The sequence below is a fragment of the Aulostomus chinensis genome, chromosome 7, assembly GCF_037954235.1.
Source record: "Aulostomus chinensis isolate RoL2024-O1b breed Wild chromosome 7, RoL_Achi_v1.0, whole genome shotgun sequence".
Taxonomy (NCBI): Eukaryota; Metazoa; Chordata; class Actinopteri; order Syngnathiformes; family Aulostomidae; genus Aulostomus; species Aulostomus chinensis.
In genome coordinates this window covers 16,435,598-16,458,630 of record NC_141326.1, presented here as the reverse complement: position 1 = coordinate 16,458,630, position 23,033 = coordinate 16,435,598, and the positions used below count along the sequence as shown (strand labels likewise).

Below are 23,033 nucleotides of genomic sequence, written 5' to 3'. Positions count from 1 at the left end.
ATGATTATTATCTTCTCACAGTTCAGTCAGACATAGTCAGCATTGGGAGAATCCGTGTAAATGCAGATGCATAAAAATTTATCATATGGCCTTAATCATATACGTACTTGCATGGGTTAAAAAAAAAAACAACAACTCACTTTATTTTGAAATATTTATTCAGAAAAATGACTCATATATTGAAATTCCATACACCAGCTTGAAACCTCTTCCGGTTGAAGCGAAGACGAGGTTACTGTTGTGTAGGCTTTAAGCCAGTTGTCAAGTAGTATGTCTTTATTTTCGAAATAAACTAATAACGACCTTTATAATCTAACCAGAATGGATATACTTAAAGCCGAAATCGCCAGGAAGAGGAAACTTGCCGAAGAAAAGCAGCTTGTTGACGTGAGTTGCTCATAAATGTGATTTGTTTGCTAGTTAGCATCATTGCTAACGGGTCTTGTCCAGCTAATGGTTTGTGTGTGAATTGTTCGTCAATCACAAGTACTGAATTTGTCGACATAGACTTTTACAGTTGTAACTAGCAAACAGATGGCCAAGTTAAAGTGGAAACTAGCGAATAACTTTTGTTATTGACCAATATTTTGATAAATGTCGTAGTTTGACGTTAGTAGCCGCCATTGCGGTTCTGCTTCAAATAAACAAATAATCGCTATTGAGGGATTTTTAATCTACGTTTTCACGTGGCGCAGAACTTAAAAGAGTGAAATAAAAGAACTAAATACCGTGGTGCTTTGCAGTAAGACCAAGGATGCACGACATTGACTTTTTAACCGACGTTTTACGGGGTGGCCGATATGAACTGTCGATATTGTCTGTATCAAGGTAATTTATGTGAAGTCATAGTTTATGGTAAGTTGATTAAGTTTTCCTATTTTTAAAATTTGGGTTTGTCATAGCTGCATTATCTAATAAATAAAGCAGAAGAGATGACCAAAACTGGGATGATACTGAAATACATAAGAAATAATCAATATCCTTCTTAATCAGGGCTGCCAGTATCATTGTGTATCGTTGAATAAGAATATCTGAAACTCTATGAGCCGATGATATTCAAGCCTTTGCTCCAGAATTGTTACATTTTGGGTCTGTTCATTGTTTTGTCTCAGTAGTTTGATGCAGAATCTATTGGCCCATTTTAACATATAAAAACAAAAAGGAATGGAGATAGCAATATAAATGCCTAAAATGAGATGTCTAATTTGTTCAGTCTAGGGCTCGATCAATATGTTGGCCATTATCGATCCTATCATTGATGAAATGTATCAGCAATATGTGTTTTCATATATTCACTGATATCAAGAAAAAACAACCTCTACAGCACAAAAAAATGCAGCAAATAATGACTATGGTATTTTTAATTGCTGTAACACAGTGTGTCCAACAGAGAGCACTCTGGTGCCTCTGTCTAGTTAATTTAACAATTTCATTTATTTAAATAGTCATGTGTGACAAGGTAAAACATTTTTTTAAGTAAATTATTTCAGACATCATTATTCTGACTTTACATCATCATATAGATACAAAACTGGTGCACAGTGATCATAGAAAGGATCTACTTTAAAGTCAAGCTCAAAAATTCACTATATTGATTGTAAATATCAGTAATTGGTGATTTTTTTTTCTTTTTCATTTGACTTCTTAAATCATCCCACAATAGGTACCGTAGTGGTAGTGGTGCAACATTACTCATATTAATCATGATGCCAAGCATGAATTATAGATGCTTATTCTCAAACAGAGCTTTAACTTCATAGTTTTGTTAGTCGCAGCTCTCATTTGAAGTTATTAGCCATGTGCTGAAGCTGCTGAACTGTGACCGCTCCGCCCTCAGGCTTTCAAGAACGCTACACAGGGGAGATGTTCAAAAAGTCAGGCATCTGGAAGAACTTTCTGCAGAGAAAATGTACGGTGCCACACAAAGCTGGCTAATCACAAATCCACTGCGAGTTTAGCTGAAAACTGTAAGACACAGCTGAGCACTTACTAGAAATTTCTATGGGTTATGTGTGCTAAGTTATTGCGATCTTCATTCTATTCAATGTTTTTTGGGTGAAGCATTAATTTAAGCAGGTAATCAACACCTTAACTTTTGGAATAGCCTTATATTTGTCCATAATATGGGCAGATCAGCACAAAGATTTTGAAAATGACAATAATTCAGTCATTCCATTTTTGATGGCGTCAAAATAAACACCCTAAGGGGTTCATTAACCTTCATGAACGGCCAGCAAACTTGAAACCAGGTAGAAGAAGCAGCTGGATCTGAAATGAGTTACTGTCAAATATCCAACCTAAAATGGCAGCAGTGCAACCTAATTGTTTTTTCAGAGATAAACTTTACACTGTCATATATGTGTATATATATATATACATATATACATATATATATATACACACACACATATATATATATATATACACACACACACACACACACATATATATATATATATATATACACATACACACACACACATATATATATATATGTATGTATATATACACATATATATATGTATGTATGTGTATATATATGTATATATGTATAAATATAAATAAAGCCTTTATAGTGTTATCACCTTTCTCTTTACAAGGTCATATCCAAAGGAGCTAGCTATTAGCCATTCAGTAAGTTGTGTACAAACCAGCTAACAAAGTTTCTGTTAACAGGACACCAAAAGATACTTCAAAAGGGCTGATCTTGCTCGCAAGGAGCAAGATGATTACTTTCGTAGATGTGGATACAAGGTCAGTTGTTATCAAAACACACACAAACACACACACACGCCTATTTCTGCAGTTTGATCTGCGGCTCGGTATTTGCTGACCAGCCTTCTCCTTTATGACAATACAGTAGCCAAACATTTTTGCAGTGAGAAGTTGAGGCATTGCTCAGGTGTGTATTAGTGTGTATTAGTCTGTGTTTACTGTGCTGTTTCTCCCCAACCTGCCTCTGCTGCCTGCATCTGTAGGTTCAGAGCGAACCTCCTGAGAGCCAGGTATGGGCCTGCACAGTGACAGTAGTTGACAGGTTGCATGATCACAGGCGTGTGTTTTAACACACACTGTGTCCCGAAGCTTCTGCTTCCTTGGAACCCTTTTTGTCTTGCTAAGACTGGTGAGGATGAAGGCCGAACAACATTGTGGACTCCTTTTTATTTTCTACACTCAATCCAAATACATTTTAAATTGATTTTAAATATATAATTTCCAACAGCCCTGTTGTAAATATAGGGTTTTTTTCAGGTAATTTTTAACCTTAGTTTTTTGTATTCTGTAAACAATTGTTATCAAAGTGTAACTAATCAACCTGCTTTATGTGAAATTGTGGAACTATTTTCTGCCGGTTCTTTACCATAGTCAATAATAAGGCTTCTAACAATGTATTTATATACACAGCTACATCAGCTATGATGACACAATACCAGGCTAGTTTTATGGTACAAGCTATTTAACAGTTTTAGCATCAGTCACCAGTCAAAAACAAGGGAACCAGGAAAGGAAGTCACAAAGCCAAACAGGGACACAGCCTCAATGTGGATTTCAGCATGAAGGCTGGAAGTCTTGTACAAAATAAATCTGTTGTCAAGCTGGCCTTTTGCTTTTGCACCTAACCTGATGACAGCAGCTTTATTACTAAGACCAACGTTGGCCTTTCTCAGGTTTTGTGTCACTAGTTTGCTTTTCCTTGTAACAGTTGCTCTCTGGGAAACAAACTGCATTGCTGTTTTATTTTGTGCGACTCATGCGAGGCTTAATATGTCAGACTTTGCACACATGCGATAAGTGTTTCTTTGAGCAAGAGTCATTGTTTGTTTTGAAGTCTTTTTTTGGCATCAGTTTCTTTTAGATTGTGCTCCTTAAACCTCAGTCTAAGAGAGCCCAGATGCATGCGCTTCTGAAAGCATGATATAGTCGCACACTTTGACTTTCTAGTACTTTACACTGTTGAAAGACGACGTGTTTTGGTGGTGATTATGATTTGGCAGTGCAGCAAGCATGGACGTTCAACTTGAAGAAAATTGATGATAATGTTAAATATAGTGTTGTTACTGCTAATATATTAGTTGTCTTGTTTTTTTATTGAGAGTTGAAGGTAAGATGGAATACGAATCTGTGCAGTCTAATGTTTTATCATGACACACATCATCCCTAGGTCACTCTGATGACGACGCTGGAGATAGAGCACTCTTCGCACATCTTTTTTTTTATTGGTTTCTTTATCACCTGACCTGAAAGAACAACCCTTTAACATTTCTATTAACTCAAATGTACCCACCTCTCCCAACCTCACGTTCTCCTGAAGATTGATAAAAATGAGGAAGATGAACCATCTACTTCAGCTAATCCAGTGTTAGAACTGGAACTGACAGAAGAGAAGCTGCCAATGACGCTATCACGACAGGAGGTGAGTTGACATTTTTTTACACGTGAAATCCCAACGTTTCCCGCAGAAGCTCTTAGGAGCTTATGTTGACTGAGTCAAGTAAGGTGTGGACTTCTTTGAGCGCGTCATTTTGGTCGTAAAAAATCCATTTTAATCCTGGATAAGAGAAAGAGCTTGGTCGAGAGTGTCTGCACTCCTCTGCCGGGAGCTCAAGCAGCTGCTCACCAAGTAAAGCTGCCAAGTTGTACACTGTTGCTAAATATACTAACATCATATTGGAAAAATGAAGTACATGTAAGTTCTTGTGTCACACACTGAACAATAGTACACTGAAATTTAGCTATCATAACATACATGGGTCACGATTAGGTTTTTCAGGATATATTGCCATACAGCATCAACACCAGGAGCTGGAATAATGATACACTATTGAGGAGAAAAGGAATGTATTATATTGCTGTATCGATATTATTGCAACATGACACTGATGCCGCTTCAAATTGTGCAGTAAAGTGGTTAAGCACATTAGAGGTGGCAAAAATGATTATAAATATTATAGATAGGCCTCAGTTAATGAATAGAGCTGTCACAGATCTATAGTGGCAGTGGTGGAAGTACAGGGTTTCTGCAGATGTTTAAAGAGTTTTCAGCATGTTAGGTCATTCATTTCTAGGCGATATCTGTTCACAGGAGAATCAGGCCTACATAACTACAGTATTTCTATCTTGATATGGTTTGGTTTTCTGCTTAAAACTAAAAAAACAAATTGAATTGGATGGTAGAGATGATGTGATGCAAGGCTGATGACACAGCCAGGAAGAAGACACCAAATCCTCTGTTATGTCTGATTGTGTTGTTTCTGAATCTGGATAATAGACCAGCGCCAGGAAGGTTTGGGGATGGTTTTGAAAGATTGACGTGATTTAGACCTGGTGCAACATGGAGGTTATTCCATCGTTCAGACCTGAATGTGCATGCATCCCTCTTTAACATCTAATGTTCCTCCACATCGGTTTAGATGGTGCTTATTGATTAAAAAAAAAAAAAATACCAGTATGGAAAAGGCAAGCCATCATACATAAAAGTCAGAGGTTAAGCTTTATTTCATTTTTATGTCATGATTCTCGCTGATACTCAGACGCTGAGAAATAAAGATCTGAGTGGATGTTGGCAATTCTGTAACGTTTTCAGAAATCCCTCAGGTTTTGAGAGGTCATTTACAAAATTGCCACAGGTTTTTCTAGGTGTTTTAGTTGTAAACAGTGGGATGGTAAAGTGGATGAAAGGTATGTTAACCATAGTGTGTATTAATGTTGAAAATTAACTGCAGCCTACACTGTGAGAGTCTGAACTGCCTTAGTGTTTTCCAGTGCGCTGTCAAATTTGATAATTCCAAGCAAATCAGAATTATTTTTTACAATTAAGGCTTTTAGTGACAAATGCAGCTGGACAGAAAAAGTAATATCAGGTTGAAAACCGGTGAGACTCACTCTGTAAGCTTGTCAGAGTGGGTGTTGTGCAGCAGAGGCTAAAGTTACCAAATTATTGCATGCCTTGCTCTGTTTGTGTAGGTAATTCGGCGTCTGAGAGAACGAGGGGAACCCATCCGACTGTTCGGGGAGTCAGACTACGATGCTTTCCAGAGACTCCGAAAGATTGAGATTCTGACTCCAGAAGTAAACAAGGTAGGACTGAATGCATCTTTGGATTAGACACAGTCCACCTTTTATAATATTCTGATTACAATGTGTCCAGGAGGAAAACATTCACACTGCAGCTTGTAAACTGCAGTTCTTCTATATATCAGTGTACCCTAATACAGTATATTGTGTGGAGTCTTTAACTGTTTTGAGTGACAATGTTTTCATCTCTGCTGCCTCTGTGTCTAGGGCTTGAGGAACGACTTGAAGGCAGCCATGGACAAGATTGACCAGCAGTACCTGAATGAAATCGTGGGGGGAACAGAGTCAGGGGAGCTGGACACACAGCACGACCTGAAAGTGCACGAAGAAAACACAACTATTGAAGAACTGGAGGTACATTACATTGATAACGATGGAGGAGTTTCCCTCGAATAAAGTATTTTCTTTCAGTTTTGGCAGTGTGTTTTAGAGAGCTGATAGAATGTTGTTTGAGGGTACATGGCTGCACACATTGAGGTGCAACGTTTGATCACAAATCTAATATGTTAAATATCTATCACTGGCTACAGGATTCTGATTCCTATAGGAGGCTCCGGTTGTAACTCTGAATTTTAAAATTCTTCCCCAGGCTCTTGGAAAAACGCTGGGGACAGGGGACGATCATGGAGACCAGGATGTTATCGAAAAGTTTCTGAGGGTAAGTGAAGAAAACTGTGCTAGCTTTTGATCCAGATTTAGCCGTTGCATAAGTAAATTTTTTATTCATGTCGTGGTCTTTTACTCATTTATAAGATTAATTTGTGTCGAATAAATAGTTAATCATTTCATGTTCTGATGATGACTTGGTGTTTTCTGCACTTTTCATAACCACAGAAAGTGAAGAATGAATAGTAGCAACACTGTTGAATATCTTGTTGATTGCAGTATTTCCTGTTTGATTCCAGTTTCTTCTTGGTGTTTGGGCCAAAGATCTAAACAGCCGAGAAGACCACGTGAAGCGCAGCGTTCAGGGGAAGCTGGCCAGCGCCACCCACTCTCAGACTGAGTCTTACCTCAAGCCTCTGTTCAGAAAGCTCAGTAAGAAGGTAACGTTTGTGGATGGGGGAAAGTCAAAGGATGTGCTTCATGGTAATTGTTAGTTTTGGTTTCCCTTAAAACGATGTCTGTTTTCCAGAGTTTACCAGCAGACATCAAGGAGTCAATCACAGATATCATTAAATTCATGTTGGAGAGGGAATATGTCAAGGTTCGTTGACACCTGACAACACCTGGTTTTATATCAAATTGACAACATTTATTCTATTAAATTTTTATGTTGTTTTACTTTTTCAAGGCAAATGATGCATATCTGCAGATGGCTATTGGAAATGCTCCATGGCCTATTGGTGTGACGATGGTGGGTATCCACGCCCGTACCGGGAGAGAAAAGATCTTCTCCAAACATGTGGCCCACGTTCTCAATGATGAGACACAGAGAAAGTACATTCAAGTGAGTAATGACTGCAAGCAGCATTCATCAACGTGTCACACCCTCCGCATTAAAGTCATGTCTGGGTCAGGGCTCCAGACTAACAGTGTCACAGGTACAGTAGCACTGGTCCCACCCACCTTTTCAGTTGGTAGCGCCCCCACAAATTAGGTAGCGCCACCTTTTTGTTCGTATAATGTGGTATTAATACATGACCTTATCATGATGATAGTTGTATTAATTTGCATACCATAGTTTTGCCTTGATGTAAAGACTGACAATGACCCAAACTCGATATTTGCAAAATATTTTAATGTGCAATTTCATTGCCTTCTATTTGAATAACTTTTTACTGCTGCATAGACAACATTCTTAACTAAACTAACTGTGCATCATTTATTCAATTCAACTTAACTTAAAGTGACGGCAGTTTTAATTTACAGGTGTAACTCATAAACTTAAAGAGCATTGTCTTCTTTTTGTATAACTTTTTACTGCTGCATAGACATAAATTGTGTTCTTCACGGGCCACATTTCCTGCAATACTCACACACCATGGCTTGTCCCTCAGATCATAACCAGGGGAACTGCGCCAGCCATTTTGGCTGAAAAGCGCATTTTTTCCTTTTCCCCGCCGTCGCTTTCGCCAACTTGTCACTATCCTCTTCACTCTCGTAATTGGAGATTCTCGTCGGTTGTTCTCCACCTTCCTCATCGCCTAACCCACCTCCAGCTACCTCATTTGTCTCCTCTGCAACATTTCTTTTCTCGAAAAAAATCAAGAAGAGACCGCTTCATGTGTGCTGCTATGCTGCTTGTTTGTTTCTTTTTTGTTGTTGTTGTTTGTCGCTGGTGTGATGAGTGAGCGCGCTGCGTGTACATTTGGTACACATGATCAGACCGGTGCAGAGAGAGGGGACTCACCGGACTGAGCCAGAAAGTAATATTGTATCATCAACCACAACAACCATTAATGCACTAAAACAGCCGCCCGTGCCTCAGGGCTGAGGCAGGGAGTTTTTGTATTATTTTTTAAAATTTTCTGTCCTCTGTAAGTTGCACTGGTGCCACCTCGTAAATTTTAACTCACACCTTAAAGAAATTAGGTCGCATATGCGACCTAATAGCTATCACTCTGGAGCCCTGGGCTAGGTGGAGGTCTCTTTTTAAAGAGGTTTGAGCTGAGCACGGAGGCATACTGGAATTACACGCTCTATGATGAGACGGAGAAGTTTGTGGTTGGACGGGTTCACTGAAGGGGTCATAGTTGTGCCATGGTTGGATCGCCTTTGCACTGCCTGTGGTGTGGGTGTGTTTGGGTGTGTGTGTGTACTCCTAAAAGTAACCAGGTGTATTTCTTATATATAGATTTATGGATTGTTATAGAATTACAGCTCATATTGATAAGATAAAGTGTGTATGTGTGTGTGTGTGTGTGAGTGTGAGCGAGCAGGAGCTGGAAACAGTACACAAGCAGTGCAGAAACCCTGTCAGAGAATGAGGAGGCTCTGTGTATGTTTCATTGTATTCCCTCCATCTTAATTACATGCCATTTTCAAGACCTTGCTTGTCAATTCCATAGAAAATCTCCACAGTAGCCCCATGATGAAATGCATGATGCTAGCTAGTATAATCTTGACTGATTTGTGAAGGACAGATCTCAGGTATAGAAACTATTTTGTATTGAGAGTATGGCATGTGCAAAGCTCCAAAAATGTGAACGTATTTCCATTTTTCATGTATTAAAATGTAAATGAAACCAACTGTGTTATGAGGCTCTTGAGGTTGAGCAGACAGTTGGTCAGCCCTTGGATTTGTCCGTTATTCAAATGTGTGTGTTTTGTAAGACGGAAATGTATTGTTCAATCAAGAAGGTTCAGTTTTTCGAACTTGTTTTTTTATGACAATCCTCTCAGCTCAGCTGCATGTTGTTTTCAGCCAACTAAAACACTTATAACCGCTGAGGCGGCTGTGGATGATGCGTTATTGATGACCCGATTTCTTGTTTTTGTTTTCCCTCGACAGGGTCTGAAGAGACTAATGACGATCTGCCAGAAACACTTCACAACTGATCCGTCAAAGTGTGTGGAGTACAACGCGCTGTAATTTGAAACTTCAGCTGAACCTTTTGCCACATCTGTCAGCTCCATGGAACCAGATTCTAAACCAGAAATGTGTCACAGCAGCTGTATCACACTGGTAGGACGCCCCTGTGAGACCCTTTTTACCAGTCACAAATCTTTAGGCCTTCCTGAGACCAGGTGTTGTTCTATTTATGTTCTATTTACTGGAAATATTGAAATGGTGAAACTGAATGTCCTGTTATTGGGGGTAAAGGAGATTCCTTTAAAATTGGCCTTCATATGTTATATAACGTGTATTTCCAGTAAGTATCCAGTGGAAGATCACAGTAGTGTAAGTTTTATTACACCTCAGCCAGTACTACAATCCTGAAGTATTGCAGATTCGTGTGTGTTTCAGTAGTTATTGGAATCAGTCCTTTTTTCTTTTTTTTTTTATATTACAACAGCTGTTAAGACTGTTAAGGGTTATGCAGTGTGAAAAGTCATTTTTCCATTTTAAAATAAAATATATGATGTAAATGTGGAGATTTTCTTTCTTGATATATCTCATGCTGCTGGACTGCTGAATGGAGACTATTTTTAGTCACTGTCGTATTTTTTTAGCCACTGAAATTGTGTACAGAGAGACGATTTCTAATAAAGGTCTCTGTAAAAGTACTGCAGCCAGCTTCAAGGAAAATATTGATCAAGCTGTGGGAATTAATTCATTACAAATACATGTATTGCACAGCTGAGGAGAGTGTTTGCTGTTCTGTGCCCTCCTGGATGACGTCCCTGAGCAACATTGATGTAAAAACCATGCGTAACTCCTGATTGCTGATGGAAACCTTCCAGGAGTTTCCTAAGATGGGAACATCCAACGTCATACTCTGACCTTATTACTCTGAGTAACCATGGTGATTTGATCTGCTCCTGGTGTTCATAGTGTCTTCTCGGGTGCTTGAACTGACGTCACCACAGTTCCAGTCTCTGCTCCACGCGTCACTGGTTGAGGCTCAGCTGGACAGCTTGACAGTTGATCATTACTCCACCACCTCTGAAATGCCCCAGTTTCCACACCGATGACTGAACCCCTCAGTAACACATTATATATATATATATATATATATATATATATATATATATATATATATATATTTTTTTTTTTTTTTTTTTTAATTTTTAACAGAAGGAATGCAAAAACATTTAACCTGGAGGGAAATCATTATTTGTTCATGGGAGCATTTATCTGTCTGGCCTTGAGATAAAGCAAGCGAAATATTTTTGCTTTTGTCCAGTCTGGTCTGTTGCCTCAGTGGCAGCTGTGACGTTTACCAAGCCAAGTCCTTGAAAAGGTGGTCACATGAAGAGTATTTGCTTTCCCTATATGAACCAGTGACTTCACGGTTGTTTTTGTTCCTCACATGGCTTGAGTAAGACCTGCAATCTCCCACAGCAGAAGTGTGCGACACAGGAAGAGTCCAATACATTTCCATGGAAGTTATTCAGGGAATTAAAAAGACAAGTCAGCTCGAGGATTTGTCTTAACACTGTGAAACCATCATTACAGCATGACACGGTGTCAGATTAAAAGCCTTCAGTGTGGCGGGCAGATGTCTCCGTTCATCACACCGAGCAGTGAGGACGATGTAAAGCTTTACAGAAAAACGACGCAGAATTAATGCAGGAGTGAATGTTTCCAGCAGGAGCCAATGTAACGGCTTCTGCAGTAATGGGGGTATCACCACAGCTTTCTCGAGCCTGGCCCCTGTGTTTGGAGCGGAGCACCCAAACTCTCCCCTAGTGGCCCCTGAGGAAAAAACAGTGCATATTGTGATGCTGAAGTCCCTTTTGTCCCTGCTGCCTCTGACATCCTGCTGAGAGTCACTGCTGCCCGATCAAATTGTAGAAAAAATTATCCACTACATGTTTGAGGATCATTTTTAGAACCAGTACTACTGTATAATAATAAGAAAATGATCATTGTAATTTTTGAAATTCTATTTTTAGTTGTTTTCTCTTGTTGTTTTTATTATTTGTAATTTTTGACTTTGGTTGACTGCCTCTTGGAAGTACAGTCAAACAGTGTATCTCTGTTCTTTGGGCACCTCTGGTTTTAGAGAGTTTGCTGTTACTTTTAAGAAAATCTGAAATAATGACGGGAACTCCCTCCTCACTGCACTGGAAATGATTTTGATGTGTTGCTCTGATCTGTGAGGAAATCCGAACCTCGGCTGATTGTCTCTTGACAAACTACCGACCTAAACACTCTGCACACGTGGAGGGAATCTGAAGCTTTAATTCGTGGCTCTGTCATTCTCTTCATTAATGTGTTGTTTTAATACTCCCAGACAACAGAAGTTAATTGTGATGAGGCCTAATTCTCTCTAACGATGGATCTATAAGCAGAGAAAAAAAAAAAAGTTCTTTGTGAGGGATCCACTCAGTACCAGGCACACATTCAGTTCCCGGGATTGGTGGAGGGATTATCTCCACGGCCCATGTAACTGCATATATTAGCATGCCAATGAGCCAATCAAAGCACAAGAGTTGTTGTTGTTTTTTTACACTTAATTGTTTCCCAGTGCATTATTTTAATGGAACATTATGGGCTGTAATGGGAGGTACTTTTCTACTAATTCAATTTTAGAAACGATATATTCAAATTTCAACATTCAGACTGAATTTAATTATATCTGAGTAACCCATAACATGCAGTGCAACAGAAGTAAGAACAATCGTCAGGGAGTGAGTAAAACATTTCAGCTCCTTGTTTTGTTTCCAGGAGACCGTGCGTCCTCCATCTGTGCGCAGCATCATTGCTTGTTTGAGGTTGACCAGCGTGCAGCCAGCAGGTCTTCACCGACATTCGTGTCCCTTTTCATGTGGATTGGCTTTCTGGCCAGGATCGTTGCCAGGCACCTGAACAGAGGTGGAAACCAATTAGAGGCCGGGTGAAGCACGCCAGTATGCTTCTGTCTGTTGGTGTCCTCTCCCCTCACTTTGGAACCGATGCACCATATGAAGCCCCCCAGGCCTTCTTCCTGTGAAAGCTTTGGCTTTATGTAACAGCAGTTGGTTAAAGTGATGTCATCACCACTTCAATGTGCTAATTTTATCAGCAGCAGCAGCCATAAAAGGTCGCTTCAAATGTATTAATTAAAATGTAGGACATGGGTGTGGATCAGGGTCGTTCAGAGGTGGCAGCAGGGAGAAGCAGAGTGGAGCATTTAGTGCTAAATGCTTTTTCAACAGGGCGGCACGGTGGTGCAGTGATTAGCGCTGTCGCCTCACGGGATCTTTCTGTGTGAGTCTCCATGTTCTCCTTGTTCCTGCTTGGGTTCTCTCTGGTACTCCAGCTTCCTCCCACAGTCCAAAGACATCAAGAGGGGATGAGGCTGATTGATACTCTAAATTGACCGTAGGTGTGACTGTGAGTGTGAATGGTTGTCTGTCAATATGTGTTGGACCTGTGATGGACTGGTGACCCGTCCAGGGTGAACCCTTCAAGCCTGAAGGCTGCTGGGATAGGCTCCAGCCGGATGAATGCTTTTTCAACCTTGATACTCCTGGAAAGGAACCAGGCCCAATCAGAAACAATCCGTGTAGAATAGGCCAGAATCCCAGTGTACGTCATCCGTGTTCAGGTGTGTTCAACATTAGAGCTCTTAGCTGCAGCGTCTTTAGTGGAGCCACCACCATGGGTAGGGTGCACTGTTGTACCTTTCTTTATTACAGTCAAGGGTATACAAATCTCAACACACACACACACACACGTACTAAAATGTTCATTCCTTGTGTGTGTGTGTGTGTGTGTGTGTGTGTGTGTGAGAGAGAGAGAGAGGGAGAGAGAGAGAGAGAGAGAGAGCGCTGCAACAACTCCACTTGCAGCAGCGCAGAGAGCGCAGAGGACGCGCGCGGCTTGTCGCAGCTGGTCTGATGTGTGTGTGTTCGTCCTCCTCGAGTGTAAGCCTCCTCTCTTCCAGTGTCCATAGATGATAAGAGGAGAGCAGTTCCAGGCCAGCCTCTTCTAGCTCATGTCTGCCGGCGTCATGGATGGTTTGCAGTCGGGAGATGGTGGAGTTGATGCCGGGGAGGAAAAGTATCGCGCCCTAGCCCTGGATACCGCTCTCAGCACTTTGGTCGCCGTGGCCGTCTATGTGGTGGTGAAAGTGAGCCTGGATGGTATCAGACAGTGGCGGGCCAGGATCTCGGTGCTCATTATAGGTTCGGGACCCGTGGGACTGACGGCGGCTCTGGTCGCTGTCCGCACCGGGAAGGTGCTGAACCTGACCGTGTTAGACGAGAGATACCGGACTGCGCTGCTGTGTCGGCCCCAGCAGATTGCTCTGGATCCTCGCAGCGTCAAGTTTCTGCTGGGACTCGGCGTAGACTTTGATAACATGGAGGGCTGCTGGCATAACGAGCATTTCTTCACCAGGATAGGCGTGTTTCAGGAGTACTTGCTGAGCATCCTGGAACAGAAGAAACAAAAGGTGGATGTCAAGGTGCAGCTCGGTACCAAGGTACAGACACTTCCCCGAACCGCCATGTAGCCTCTGTCATCGTGGCACATCACCGTTAACAGCATAGAATTATAATTAGGTAGCACTTTCTGATCATGTCCTTCTTATGTGGATTCAAAGGTCCTGTAGCTTATTAATAATCCATAGACCTGACCTGTCTGGAAATTAGCTGTGATGACTTCTGGCCTCATACTGATCCTCTATGTGTCAGTGGTCAGAGAAGCAGCTGGTGTGAGTGCCTGGTCGCCATCAGCGGTGATGGAGACAGGGACGTGTGGTCAGCGTCCAATCAGGAGCCCCTGTCCTGAGAGAGGCTGCCCTCTGTAGCTCACTCCTGTTTGTTTTGCAGTTGCTTTTCAGACATATTTTCCTCATTCATCTTCCACTATCACTTTGTTCATTTATAGTTGTTTTTTTTTTTCTTCTTCCCCGCACAACTTTATGAGTTGTCAGTGTGGAAACAGTCTCTCCAGTTGAAAAAAAGCGGTTACATAAGCTGACCTCAAACCTGCAGAGGACGCTTGCTAGAGCAGGACAGCAGTCAAAACAGTGAATCACCGAAATGTTAAAACGCAAAGCTGCAGCATTCTGGCACCTGCTGATGATCTGAACATCTCTCTGTGTTTGGTTGTTCGTCGTTTGTTTGTACGGACCTGTCTTTATATCATGAGAATAACTCCCCAACCCCCTCAGCCAGACCTCAGTCAGGACAAAGAAATAACCTACTGACACAAAAAAAACCTGCAGAGTTTCTCAGACAGAAGGCATGCACTGTGTGCTCAGCGTGATTAAATGCTCAGTGAATATTTGTGTCGGGGCAGGAAGCCAGCGATTTCACCACAATAGAGCGTCAGTGTGGATGTTTTTTGTTTTTTTTTCACCTCCTTCTCATCAAACTGTTGAAAACATTGTTCATTGTTTAATCCTGCGCTTCTATAGCACATCGGTATTTGTTCCCTCACAGCAGCCCCTCTGTCCTCGACAAACTATAGAATTGGAAGTGGGTCTTTAATCCTGATAAAATCCTGTTTAATCACAGCAAAGTTCAACATTTCTTCTGGATTCCCCTCCTGACCTGTCTCCTAAAGCATCTGTTCTCTGCTGGAGAAATACAGCCCTCTTTATTCCCCCTTGCAGCCTCTCAGTCTTTCTCAACACACTTTCTCTTGCTCTGTCTCCTCCTCTGCAAACGCAAGTACCTGATGTTACCGAGGGCCAGCGATGCACACACAAGCATAAATCTCTCCGACTGTTGGCAAGACGAGCAGAGCATCTCGAGCCTGTTTTAATGGCTTGTGTGGGCACATTACAATACAACCACTCTGACTCAGGCTGTGGGTCCAGAAGAGGCCGGACCGTTGTATGATGTTGTAAAATGTCACATAGAAACAAGAAACAGCAGGGTTTTTCTTTTTGAAATAATCTCATCTGTTAGTTCACAGAGGACTACCTCCGCCGTATCCCACAGGACGACTGGCCGCGTGTGATCGTGGTGGCCGATGGGTCGTGTGGTGACTCTTGCTCTGTGCTGGGCATCAGCTCTGATTACACTGTGGAGTCCTGCCATGCCTACGGAGCCAACGCCACCATTGAGAGACTAGACCAGAGACAGGTGTGCGCGCACACACGCACACACGCACACACGCACACACGCACACACGCATTGTATTCAGTCATCTACACACACACACACACACACACACACACTGAGGTAACAACCAACAGGTGGCTGTTTGTTTTAAGAATGAAGTCAGCAGAAACAGGATATTGCAGGGCTTTATTTATCCTCATAAAGCGGATTTGAGCAAACAGTGATGTGGACTGTCTGACTCTCATATAAACACCCGGCTGGTAGATTTCTGGGGAAACAATTTTGATTTTCTCATCGAATCTGAGAGGAGCGGTTGTTGTTTTGATAGATGCAGGTGATGGCGTTCATAAAGCTTTTGATTCCAAACACCTCCGTGGCCAGGCGCCTCATCTGCTGCCTGCCAGGAGAATATGAATTAGAATATCAAAATGTCAGCCGAAATGTTTTTCGCAAAGTGTGCCAAAGGTCAGCTGTCGTTATGTAAGCAGATGTTTCTTTAAATGATGAGTCACTGCTACCTGCGTAAAGACTTCCAAAAAAAAAAAAAAGCTCCACACATGTCTTTAGTTTATTTTGACTTTGAATGGCTGATTGCAGAAAAGATGCATACAAGGAAGCTGGACACTGAGAGGAAATGTGACATACGGTGTGCATACATTGTTTATTGAACATTCACACGAACGTGACATCCCTGCGGGTCCGCGGCAAAGACACATTCAAAATGTAGTCATTTGTTCATGACTATACACAGTGACCATCTGCACAATACCCTTAATTACAGCCACATATCAAGAGGTTGTGGTTAAATGCTTTAAGGCTAATATCTGAACACAAGCGTGAGCTCCTTTGCTAATTTATGCTGTCATAACCATTCATATCACGCTCTTTCGAGACTGTGCGGCTGCTTTTTATTGGCCCGTTTTCTCCCTGGCAGTTTCCTGTACTGATTGAATTTACCTCCCAGGATATGACCTGCTTGGCTCCACTGTCCGTCTCATCCCCTCACAGCCATCGCTCTGTTCCTTTGCTGTCTGTATTGGCTGCGCTAAATGTTTTTTTGAGCCCACTTTTCTAGTTTATTTCATCGAAAATGAAATCGGTCAATTCTGGCTTGAGGGAAAAGAAGGGACCTGCCTGACTGAGCTTTTGCAAATGACGATGCACCAAAACTTTTTAATTTTGTTGGACCTTGAATACATGGCAATAAAGCATTCTGATTCTGATTGTGAAAACAGAGATGACTTGTCTGTGTATCTTTTCATAGACATGATAGTCAATTTATATTAGGAATGAGGCTTATTTAGTTGATATGCTGACAGTGACCAGAATATATGAAATATCACTCTAATCCAATTTCTGTATTTACTCAATTTCTGTTTTATTAAATAAACCAAATACGAGTGCAGTGCAGCTGTTTAAGGTGGGACCATGGGTTGTGTGAAGCCATTCAATCCTATGCCTTACCCTGCCCTGCCCCTTTATCTTTGGGTAGTGTAACATCCCCAAACCTTGACAATCTCTGACTTCGATCTTGGTGCGCAGACTTTTATCTATGACTTTGATCCCAGTCACTCTGGCTGTTATCCTAGCGCAGCACCCAAATTGTACCTGTCATCCTGTTATCTTTGATCCCTGACTGCTTTCATCACCACAGACAGACAGACAGACAGACAGACAAACCCCTCATACGCAGACTTGAGGCTTTCAGACCACAGACTTCAAACTCAGTGCTATATTTTTATTGAACCACCAGCATCGTCCGTGCCAAATTTAATATCATCTTTTATCGGCGTTTTTTTTAATCAGTTCACAGACAGAGACTTATCGCTTTTATAGTTAGAAATCAATTGACGCTCTTTTCTCTGTCCCTTGTTTTAAGGTGCCGACCCCCGAGATCCGAGCCCACAGCCTCTTCTTTGATTTGTCTGCTTATGGAGTGGAGGCCCTCCGAGAGCAACGTAACCCCATATCCAAACCAGGCTTCCACCTTAAGATCTATGGCACCTTCAGAAACCGCTACATGGCCCTTGTCTCCCCTGCATCGGACACAAAGATGGTTCGGTTCCTAAGACACACTGCCAACTCCTCAGTGAGATTCTTGCCCTGTTTTGATCAAATCATGCTGCTTGCTTTTGTTGGTACGGACATGTTGTGAAGATTATGCAAATGTGTTTCTGTGTTAATTGCATGGACAATGTGTTGCCATGGTACAGGGCTGTCTTGCCTACCTACTTATTCCTCACCTTTCATTCAGCAAATAGCCTCTGACTGCCCTATTGTGCGAAGCCATATGTTGACGCATTTGCGCGCATGTTTGTGTATGAGTGATGTGAGCTGTTGTGTGCAAGTGCTTGTGTGTGCAGAGGCAGTCTGTGCCCTGCTGTTACACATCAATGAATAAATTGACTCAGACTACCGTACAACACAAAAGGAGGTAGATGTAATTAGAACCACTGGCCAGTTGGTGTTTTATTCAAACTCTTCAGGTTTTCATGTACTGCTCTGATACTGCCTGTGGCCATGGTGTTCAGTCTACTAAATCAGAGTACATAGCAAGGCCATCCTTGGAGCGCTTGTTGCTATGTGGGTGGCCGTTCAGACACGTTACTTGGTAACAGATGGCTGTGCAAGTATGGGTCGAAGAAGCATTGTTGAGCAGCGCATCAGAGGCAGAGAGAGCAACAGAACGGCTCAATACACGTAATTAGGGTAGCATCAGTGTGAGTGTGGATACAGCAAATGGTGGATAACATTTCATCTTCAGTGTTCATGCATGACCGTCGTTTTAATGTCCGGATAGATAAAAATGCGGAACCACTGGTGGAGATGAAGGAAAAGATGAAAAAACACGCTCTACTTTAAAAGTGGGACTTGAGTTCTAATATTAAAAGATTATTGGAATAAGGAACGCGATAGGACGTGACTTTACTGTGAAGCATTTTAGATAATTGTCTTAATTGATTTTTTCTAGTCAGTGAAATGTCGCGATGCATCTTTTCCTGCCTCCAAAAGAGGTTCACTATAAACATTAACATCTGCAGAATAAATTCATCCAGAGAATATTTTTACTTGGTCATCATAAGAAAGCACCAGTCACCTTCGCTCTACTCACCAGTCTCTCTTCTCTTTCACAAACTAATGATTAAAGCAGGAAACTGCGATCAAGTGCTTACAACAACATTTGGAGACCAACCGATAAATCGGTGTGGCTGATGATCTCGGCAGATATCGGTCAATTTTATACATACACGGTGGAATTGGGGCGGTGCAGGGGTGCAAGAAGGTTCTGGGTTTGAGCCCCGGTTCCAGCGCAGGGTCTTTCTGTGTGGAGTCTGCATGTTCTCCCTGTTCCTGTGTGGGTTCTCGCTGGTACTCCAGCTTCCTCCCACAGTCCAAAGTCATCAAGAGGGGATGAGGCTGATTGATACTCTAAATTGACTGTAGGTGTGACTGTGAGAGTGAATGGTTGTTCGTCTCTATGTCTTGGCCCTGTGATGGACTGGTGACCTGTCCAGGGTGAACCCTGCCTCTCACCTGAAGGCTGCTGAGATAGACTCCAGCCTGCCCCCCCCACCCCCCACCATAAGCGAAAATGGATGGATGAATGGATGGATGTACAATGGTATTGGTGTATGAATCCTACTCCCTGATACTGGTATCATACCAGCCCTAAATATCAGGTACTGAACTCAATCAAACATTATTTTTAGTTCATCGGCCCCTAAAAGCCTGTTAGTCTCGGGTCCGAGTAGAGACGATGAGTCCACAGAACAGCATGTCTGGGATATGGAACTCATCGCCGTCTCTGTTTTGTTGCACAGGTCATGAAGAACATTTTCCATCAGTCCTTCAATGCTTACAAGACAGACATCGAGCCTCGCCTCAATGACATGACGCTCTACCACATGCAGTGCAGCCGCCGTCTCTTTGAGATTCAGTTGTCGTACAGACGCATCAGCGCCGCCTACATCGAGGGGGACAACGTCGCTGTCACGGTGGAGGGAGAGGCAGCGCGTGTCCTCAACTTCGACACAGGTACAGTACATACATCCATAAGCATCTGGTACCAAGATGCTGTGAGGGGGAGGAGGGTGAAGGCAGTACACAGTTATGATGTCTCATCTGTCCTCAGAGCAACTGCTGAATGTAAAGCAGCAATTACCCTTATTTACTGGTAGTAGCACGAGGCGTCGCTTGTACCAGTGAACCTCCAGATGATCAGATTTGAACTTTATAAAGTTTCAGATCATAAAAAGCAAGCAAAACTGTAAAACCCCGCTGTTCACTTCACATCCACCATCATATGGCAAACAGATGGCGCTTGCTAGTGACCAGTAGGCGAACATAAAGCAGATATTTCCCTCAGAGACTAAAAACACAGGAGCAAAGGAGAATGGTCGTTAATGTTGTGTCTGCTGCCCCCATGTGGGAAAACATAGTACTTACAGTTTAAACATCCATTCATCCATTCATCCATCCATCCATCCATTTTCTTCCGCTTATCTTGTTAAGGATTGCGGGGGGGGCGGAGCCTATCTCTGCAACTTTTGGGCGAGAGGCGGGGTTCACCCTGGACAGGTCGCCAGTCAGTTTAAACATTTGAAGAGTAACTAAACCACTTTGGTCGGAGCCTCGACTCACTTAGACCTTCATAATAAATACCCACCCACACCATAAATTCCCACTTACATCATTTTTTAGCTGAAGAAAGTGCATTTGGGTTTCATGATCTGTTTAAATCATTAAAATAGCAGAAAGCCATTAGTGTATAACAAGAGAGAGGAAGCTGCAAAGAACAGGTAGACCAATTCTACGTGTGCGCGGTGGGAGTTTGTTGATCAAAGTGTGACTCATTACTGGAATCAGTGGCCTCTTTCAGCTGTTCTGGTTCCTTCTCCATGCTGCTCAATATAAATTTGTTGCTGCGTACAACAAATATAATGTCAAGGCTACAGTTCTGTATACCTGCAAAACGAGGAGCAGCAGCCTACTTTATTGTGAATGACTCCAAAATTTAATTTTACACATTCAATTATTGGGCGGCACAGTGGTACAGTGGTCAGTGCTGTCGCCTCACAGCAAGAAGGTTTCGAGTTCGAGCCCCGGCTCGGGCGCGGGATCTTTCTGTGTGGAGTCTCTATGTTCTCTCTGTTCCTGTGTGGGTTCTCTCTGGTACTCCAGCTTCCTCCCACAGTCCAAAGACATCAAGAGGGGACGAGGCTGATTGATACTCTAAATTGACCGTAGGTGTGACTGTGAGTGTGAATGGTTGTCTGTCTCTATGTGTTGGTCCTGGGATGGACAGGTGACCTGTCCAGGGTGAACCCCGCCTCACGCCTGAAGGCTGCTGGGATAGGCTCCAGCCCACCCACGACCCTTAACAGGATAAGCAGTAGAAAACAAACGAACAAACGTACAATTATTTAATAGATGTGTGTGTTTCTGCTTTCCCTCCCAGGTTGTGGGGTGAATCTAGGCATGAGGGGTCTGGAGTCAATGGGGACCTTCATCTACCGGACTGCTACTGCTGTGGACCAGAATGATATTCTGGAGGCTCTGTCAGCTAAGATGCAGCACTCCAGACAGGTGGCTGAGACCTTCAAACAGACGGGCCTCACTGAGTCAATGTACGACTGACACGGGACGAACCCTTGCTCAATATGCGATGCCAATTATGCTTTATTTGGATGTGTATCTGGAAAGTGATGCTGGTTACAATGTTTACAGTGAATCACCAGTCTAACAGTCAAGTGAAGCACCTCGTGTGTGTGCTGATTAGACAGGTGAAGGATGTAAATGTAGAACAAACAGCTAAAGTAAGAAATTCATCTACCGTGGAAGCTTTTCAGAGTTCCAGGTTGCTGTGCGTTTCAATGTAGCAAAATGTGACAGGAATGAAGTTTATCACCTCTTGTAAGTGGTGAGTGGGTTGGATTTGTATCTTGTATTTCCACTGTTTTTATCCACCCGCACGTCACAGAAACACTCATGCACTGATGACATCATGCAAGACAACAATCTGCTCTACAGCAGCAATCAGGAGATCGACACCTAACAGAGGACGCTTCGTAAGAAAAGTCGCGTGGGGATCAAACTGCTAAATCCTGACTAACGCTGATCTCAAGCCAGTGTCATTTATGCAGCGCCAATTCACAACAAAGGTTTTCACATGACACTTGATAACTAGAAAAGGTTCTAGAACCACACTCAGACTCAACAGTTCCCCATGAGCGAGCAAATCTGGGACAACGCTGATGGAAGAAAAAAACACCCTTAGCAGACAGACATGGTGAGTGGGAGGAAGAATCCAGCTGTAAGAAATTGTTAGATGAAGTGAAAGCTTTGATTTGTCATTCTCACCCACTGAAACAATTATCTGGATCTCTAAAATCTCTGATGAGGCTCTTTGTAGGTCACATCAGTTGCGATAGTGCAAAAAGGGCTGCTCTATGTTTGGTGGTAAGTGTCGTGACGATGTTCTTGTATATTTGCTGGAGTGCCGTATTTTAGCGCGCTAACTTCAGAATGTGTATGTTTTGCATATTTAAAAGATGACAAGTACTGTGAATATATTAAACTGAGGCTTTCTTGATAGAATTTCTCATGTTAAATGTTCATATTTTAGCTCCAGGTGACTTCAAAGGTATCTCCAAGGAACATACCAACTTTTTGGGAAGTATACTTATTGTCCGTTCGTTTAAAGGCAGACGAGTAGCAGACGCTTCTCCAACCTCCACTGGATGACAGACTGTTAGTTTTTTTAGATGAATAAACGTTCCTTTTTTTTGGATGGCTATTTTATTTTCTAAGAGAGGGTTGATTTCTCATGCATAGGGTCATTCTGCCAGGGTGGAGCAGAGTGTTCCCTCATATCCTTCACCCATGATTAGCCATTGATGCTGGGTTAAAAATGAATGCCTGACCAACATATGAGACAAAAATCAGATAGAAATGAACCCTATTGTTCAAAATGAAATTATCAGTGGTAGTTTAAGACTCCTAAATTTCCCCACGTGTTCAATTCTGGGAAAAAAAGAAGAAGAAGAAGAAAAGATGGAACAAAACATTGATCAATAAATACTTATGGCTTTACAGTATCCACGTGTGATGTGCATATTGCTAACCTGCAGATAGAAAAATAAATATACATTTTCCATCAATGAAACTTGGGAACCATTTAATTCCAGTGGAAAGGTGGAACTCTTCTTCCTAACATATGCAAATAGAGTCAAAGACAAAAGTATGAAAATATGAACATCTTTTCCCTTTTGCTAAACATTAGCAATGTTAAGGCATGTGGATCTAGACTTTCCTCAGAGATGGCATGTGTCCCCAGGAATACCGATCCT

General features: G+C 42.1%; 2 protein-coding genes across 5 annotated transcripts; both read left to right on the top strand.

The window, feature by feature from the left end:
• Window positions 1-211: 211 nt before the first annotated feature.
• On the top strand, window positions 212-10,219 carry prpf18 (PRP18 pre-mRNA processing factor 18 homolog (yeast)). Of its 2 annotated transcripts, XM_086208791.1 has the most exons (11): window positions 212-387; window positions 2,677-2,754; window positions 2,979-3,005; window positions 4,313-4,414; window positions 5,965-6,078; window positions 6,283-6,429; window positions 6,665-6,733; window positions 6,981-7,121; window positions 7,211-7,282; window positions 7,370-7,525; window positions 9,530-10,219. In XM_086208791.1, exons 1-11 carry the CDS (start codon window positions 322-324, stop codon window positions 9,608-9,610), a joined length of 1,053 nt encoding a protein of 350 aa, XP_086064917.1. In that variant the 5' UTR covers window positions 212-321; the 3' UTR covers window positions 9,611-10,219. The 2 variants fall into 2 exon arrangements, with proteins under 2 accessions (XP_086064917.1, XP_086064918.1); XM_086208792.1 differs by lacking the exon at window positions 2,979-3,005 and having other exon boundaries at window positions 9,530-10,209.
• Window positions 10,220-12,037: 1,818 nt separating this feature from the next.
• Window positions 12,038-22,474, top strand: LOC147258768 (uncharacterized). 3 transcript variants are annotated; one of them, XM_086208787.1, is made up of 6 exons: window positions 12,039-12,499; window positions 13,554-14,093; window positions 15,529-15,705; window positions 17,564-17,773; window positions 19,506-19,719; window positions 21,143-22,474. In XM_086208787.1, the coding sequence occupies exons 2-6, from the start codon at window positions 13,605-13,607 to the stop codon at window positions 21,319-21,321; spliced, it is 1,269 nt and encodes a 422-aa protein (XP_086064913.1). In that variant the 5' UTR covers window positions 12,039-12,499; window positions 13,554-13,604; the 3' UTR covers window positions 21,322-22,474. The 3 variants fall into 3 exon arrangements, with proteins under 3 accessions (XP_086064914.1, XP_086064915.1, XP_086064913.1); XM_086208788.1 differs by having other exon boundaries at window positions 12,038-14,093; window positions 15,562-15,705; XM_086208789.1 differs by having other exon boundaries at window positions 12,038-14,093; window positions 17,564-17,740.
• Window positions 22,475-23,033: the final 559 nt, after the last annotated feature.

Bases quoted from the DNA above. Each gene is read 5' to 3' on its own strand.
- prpf18 (XM_086208791.1), top strand. From the start codon at position 322: ATGGATATACTTAAAGCCGAAATCGCCAGGAAGAGGAAACTTGCCGAA. The intron at 6,430-6,664 runs GTACATTACATT...ATTCTTCCCCAG, and splicing joins CAACTATTGAAGAACTGGAG to GCTCTTGGAAAAACGCTGGG. The intron at 7,283-7,369 runs GTTCGTTGACAC...TACTTTTTCAAG, and splicing joins TGGAGAGGGAATATGTCAAG to GCAAATGATGCATATCTGCA.
- LOC147258768 (XM_086208787.1), top strand. From the start codon at position 13,605: ATGTCTGCCGGCGTCATGGATGGTTTGCAGTCGGGAGATGGTGGAGTT. The intron at 15,706-17,563 runs GTGTGCGCGCAC...CCTTGTTTTAAG, and splicing joins AGAGACTAGACCAGAGACAG to GTGCCGACCCCCGAGATCCG. The intron at 19,720-21,142 runs GTACAGTACATA...TTTCCCTCCCAG, and splicing joins TGTCCTCAACTTCGACACAG to GTTGTGGGGTGAATCTAGGC.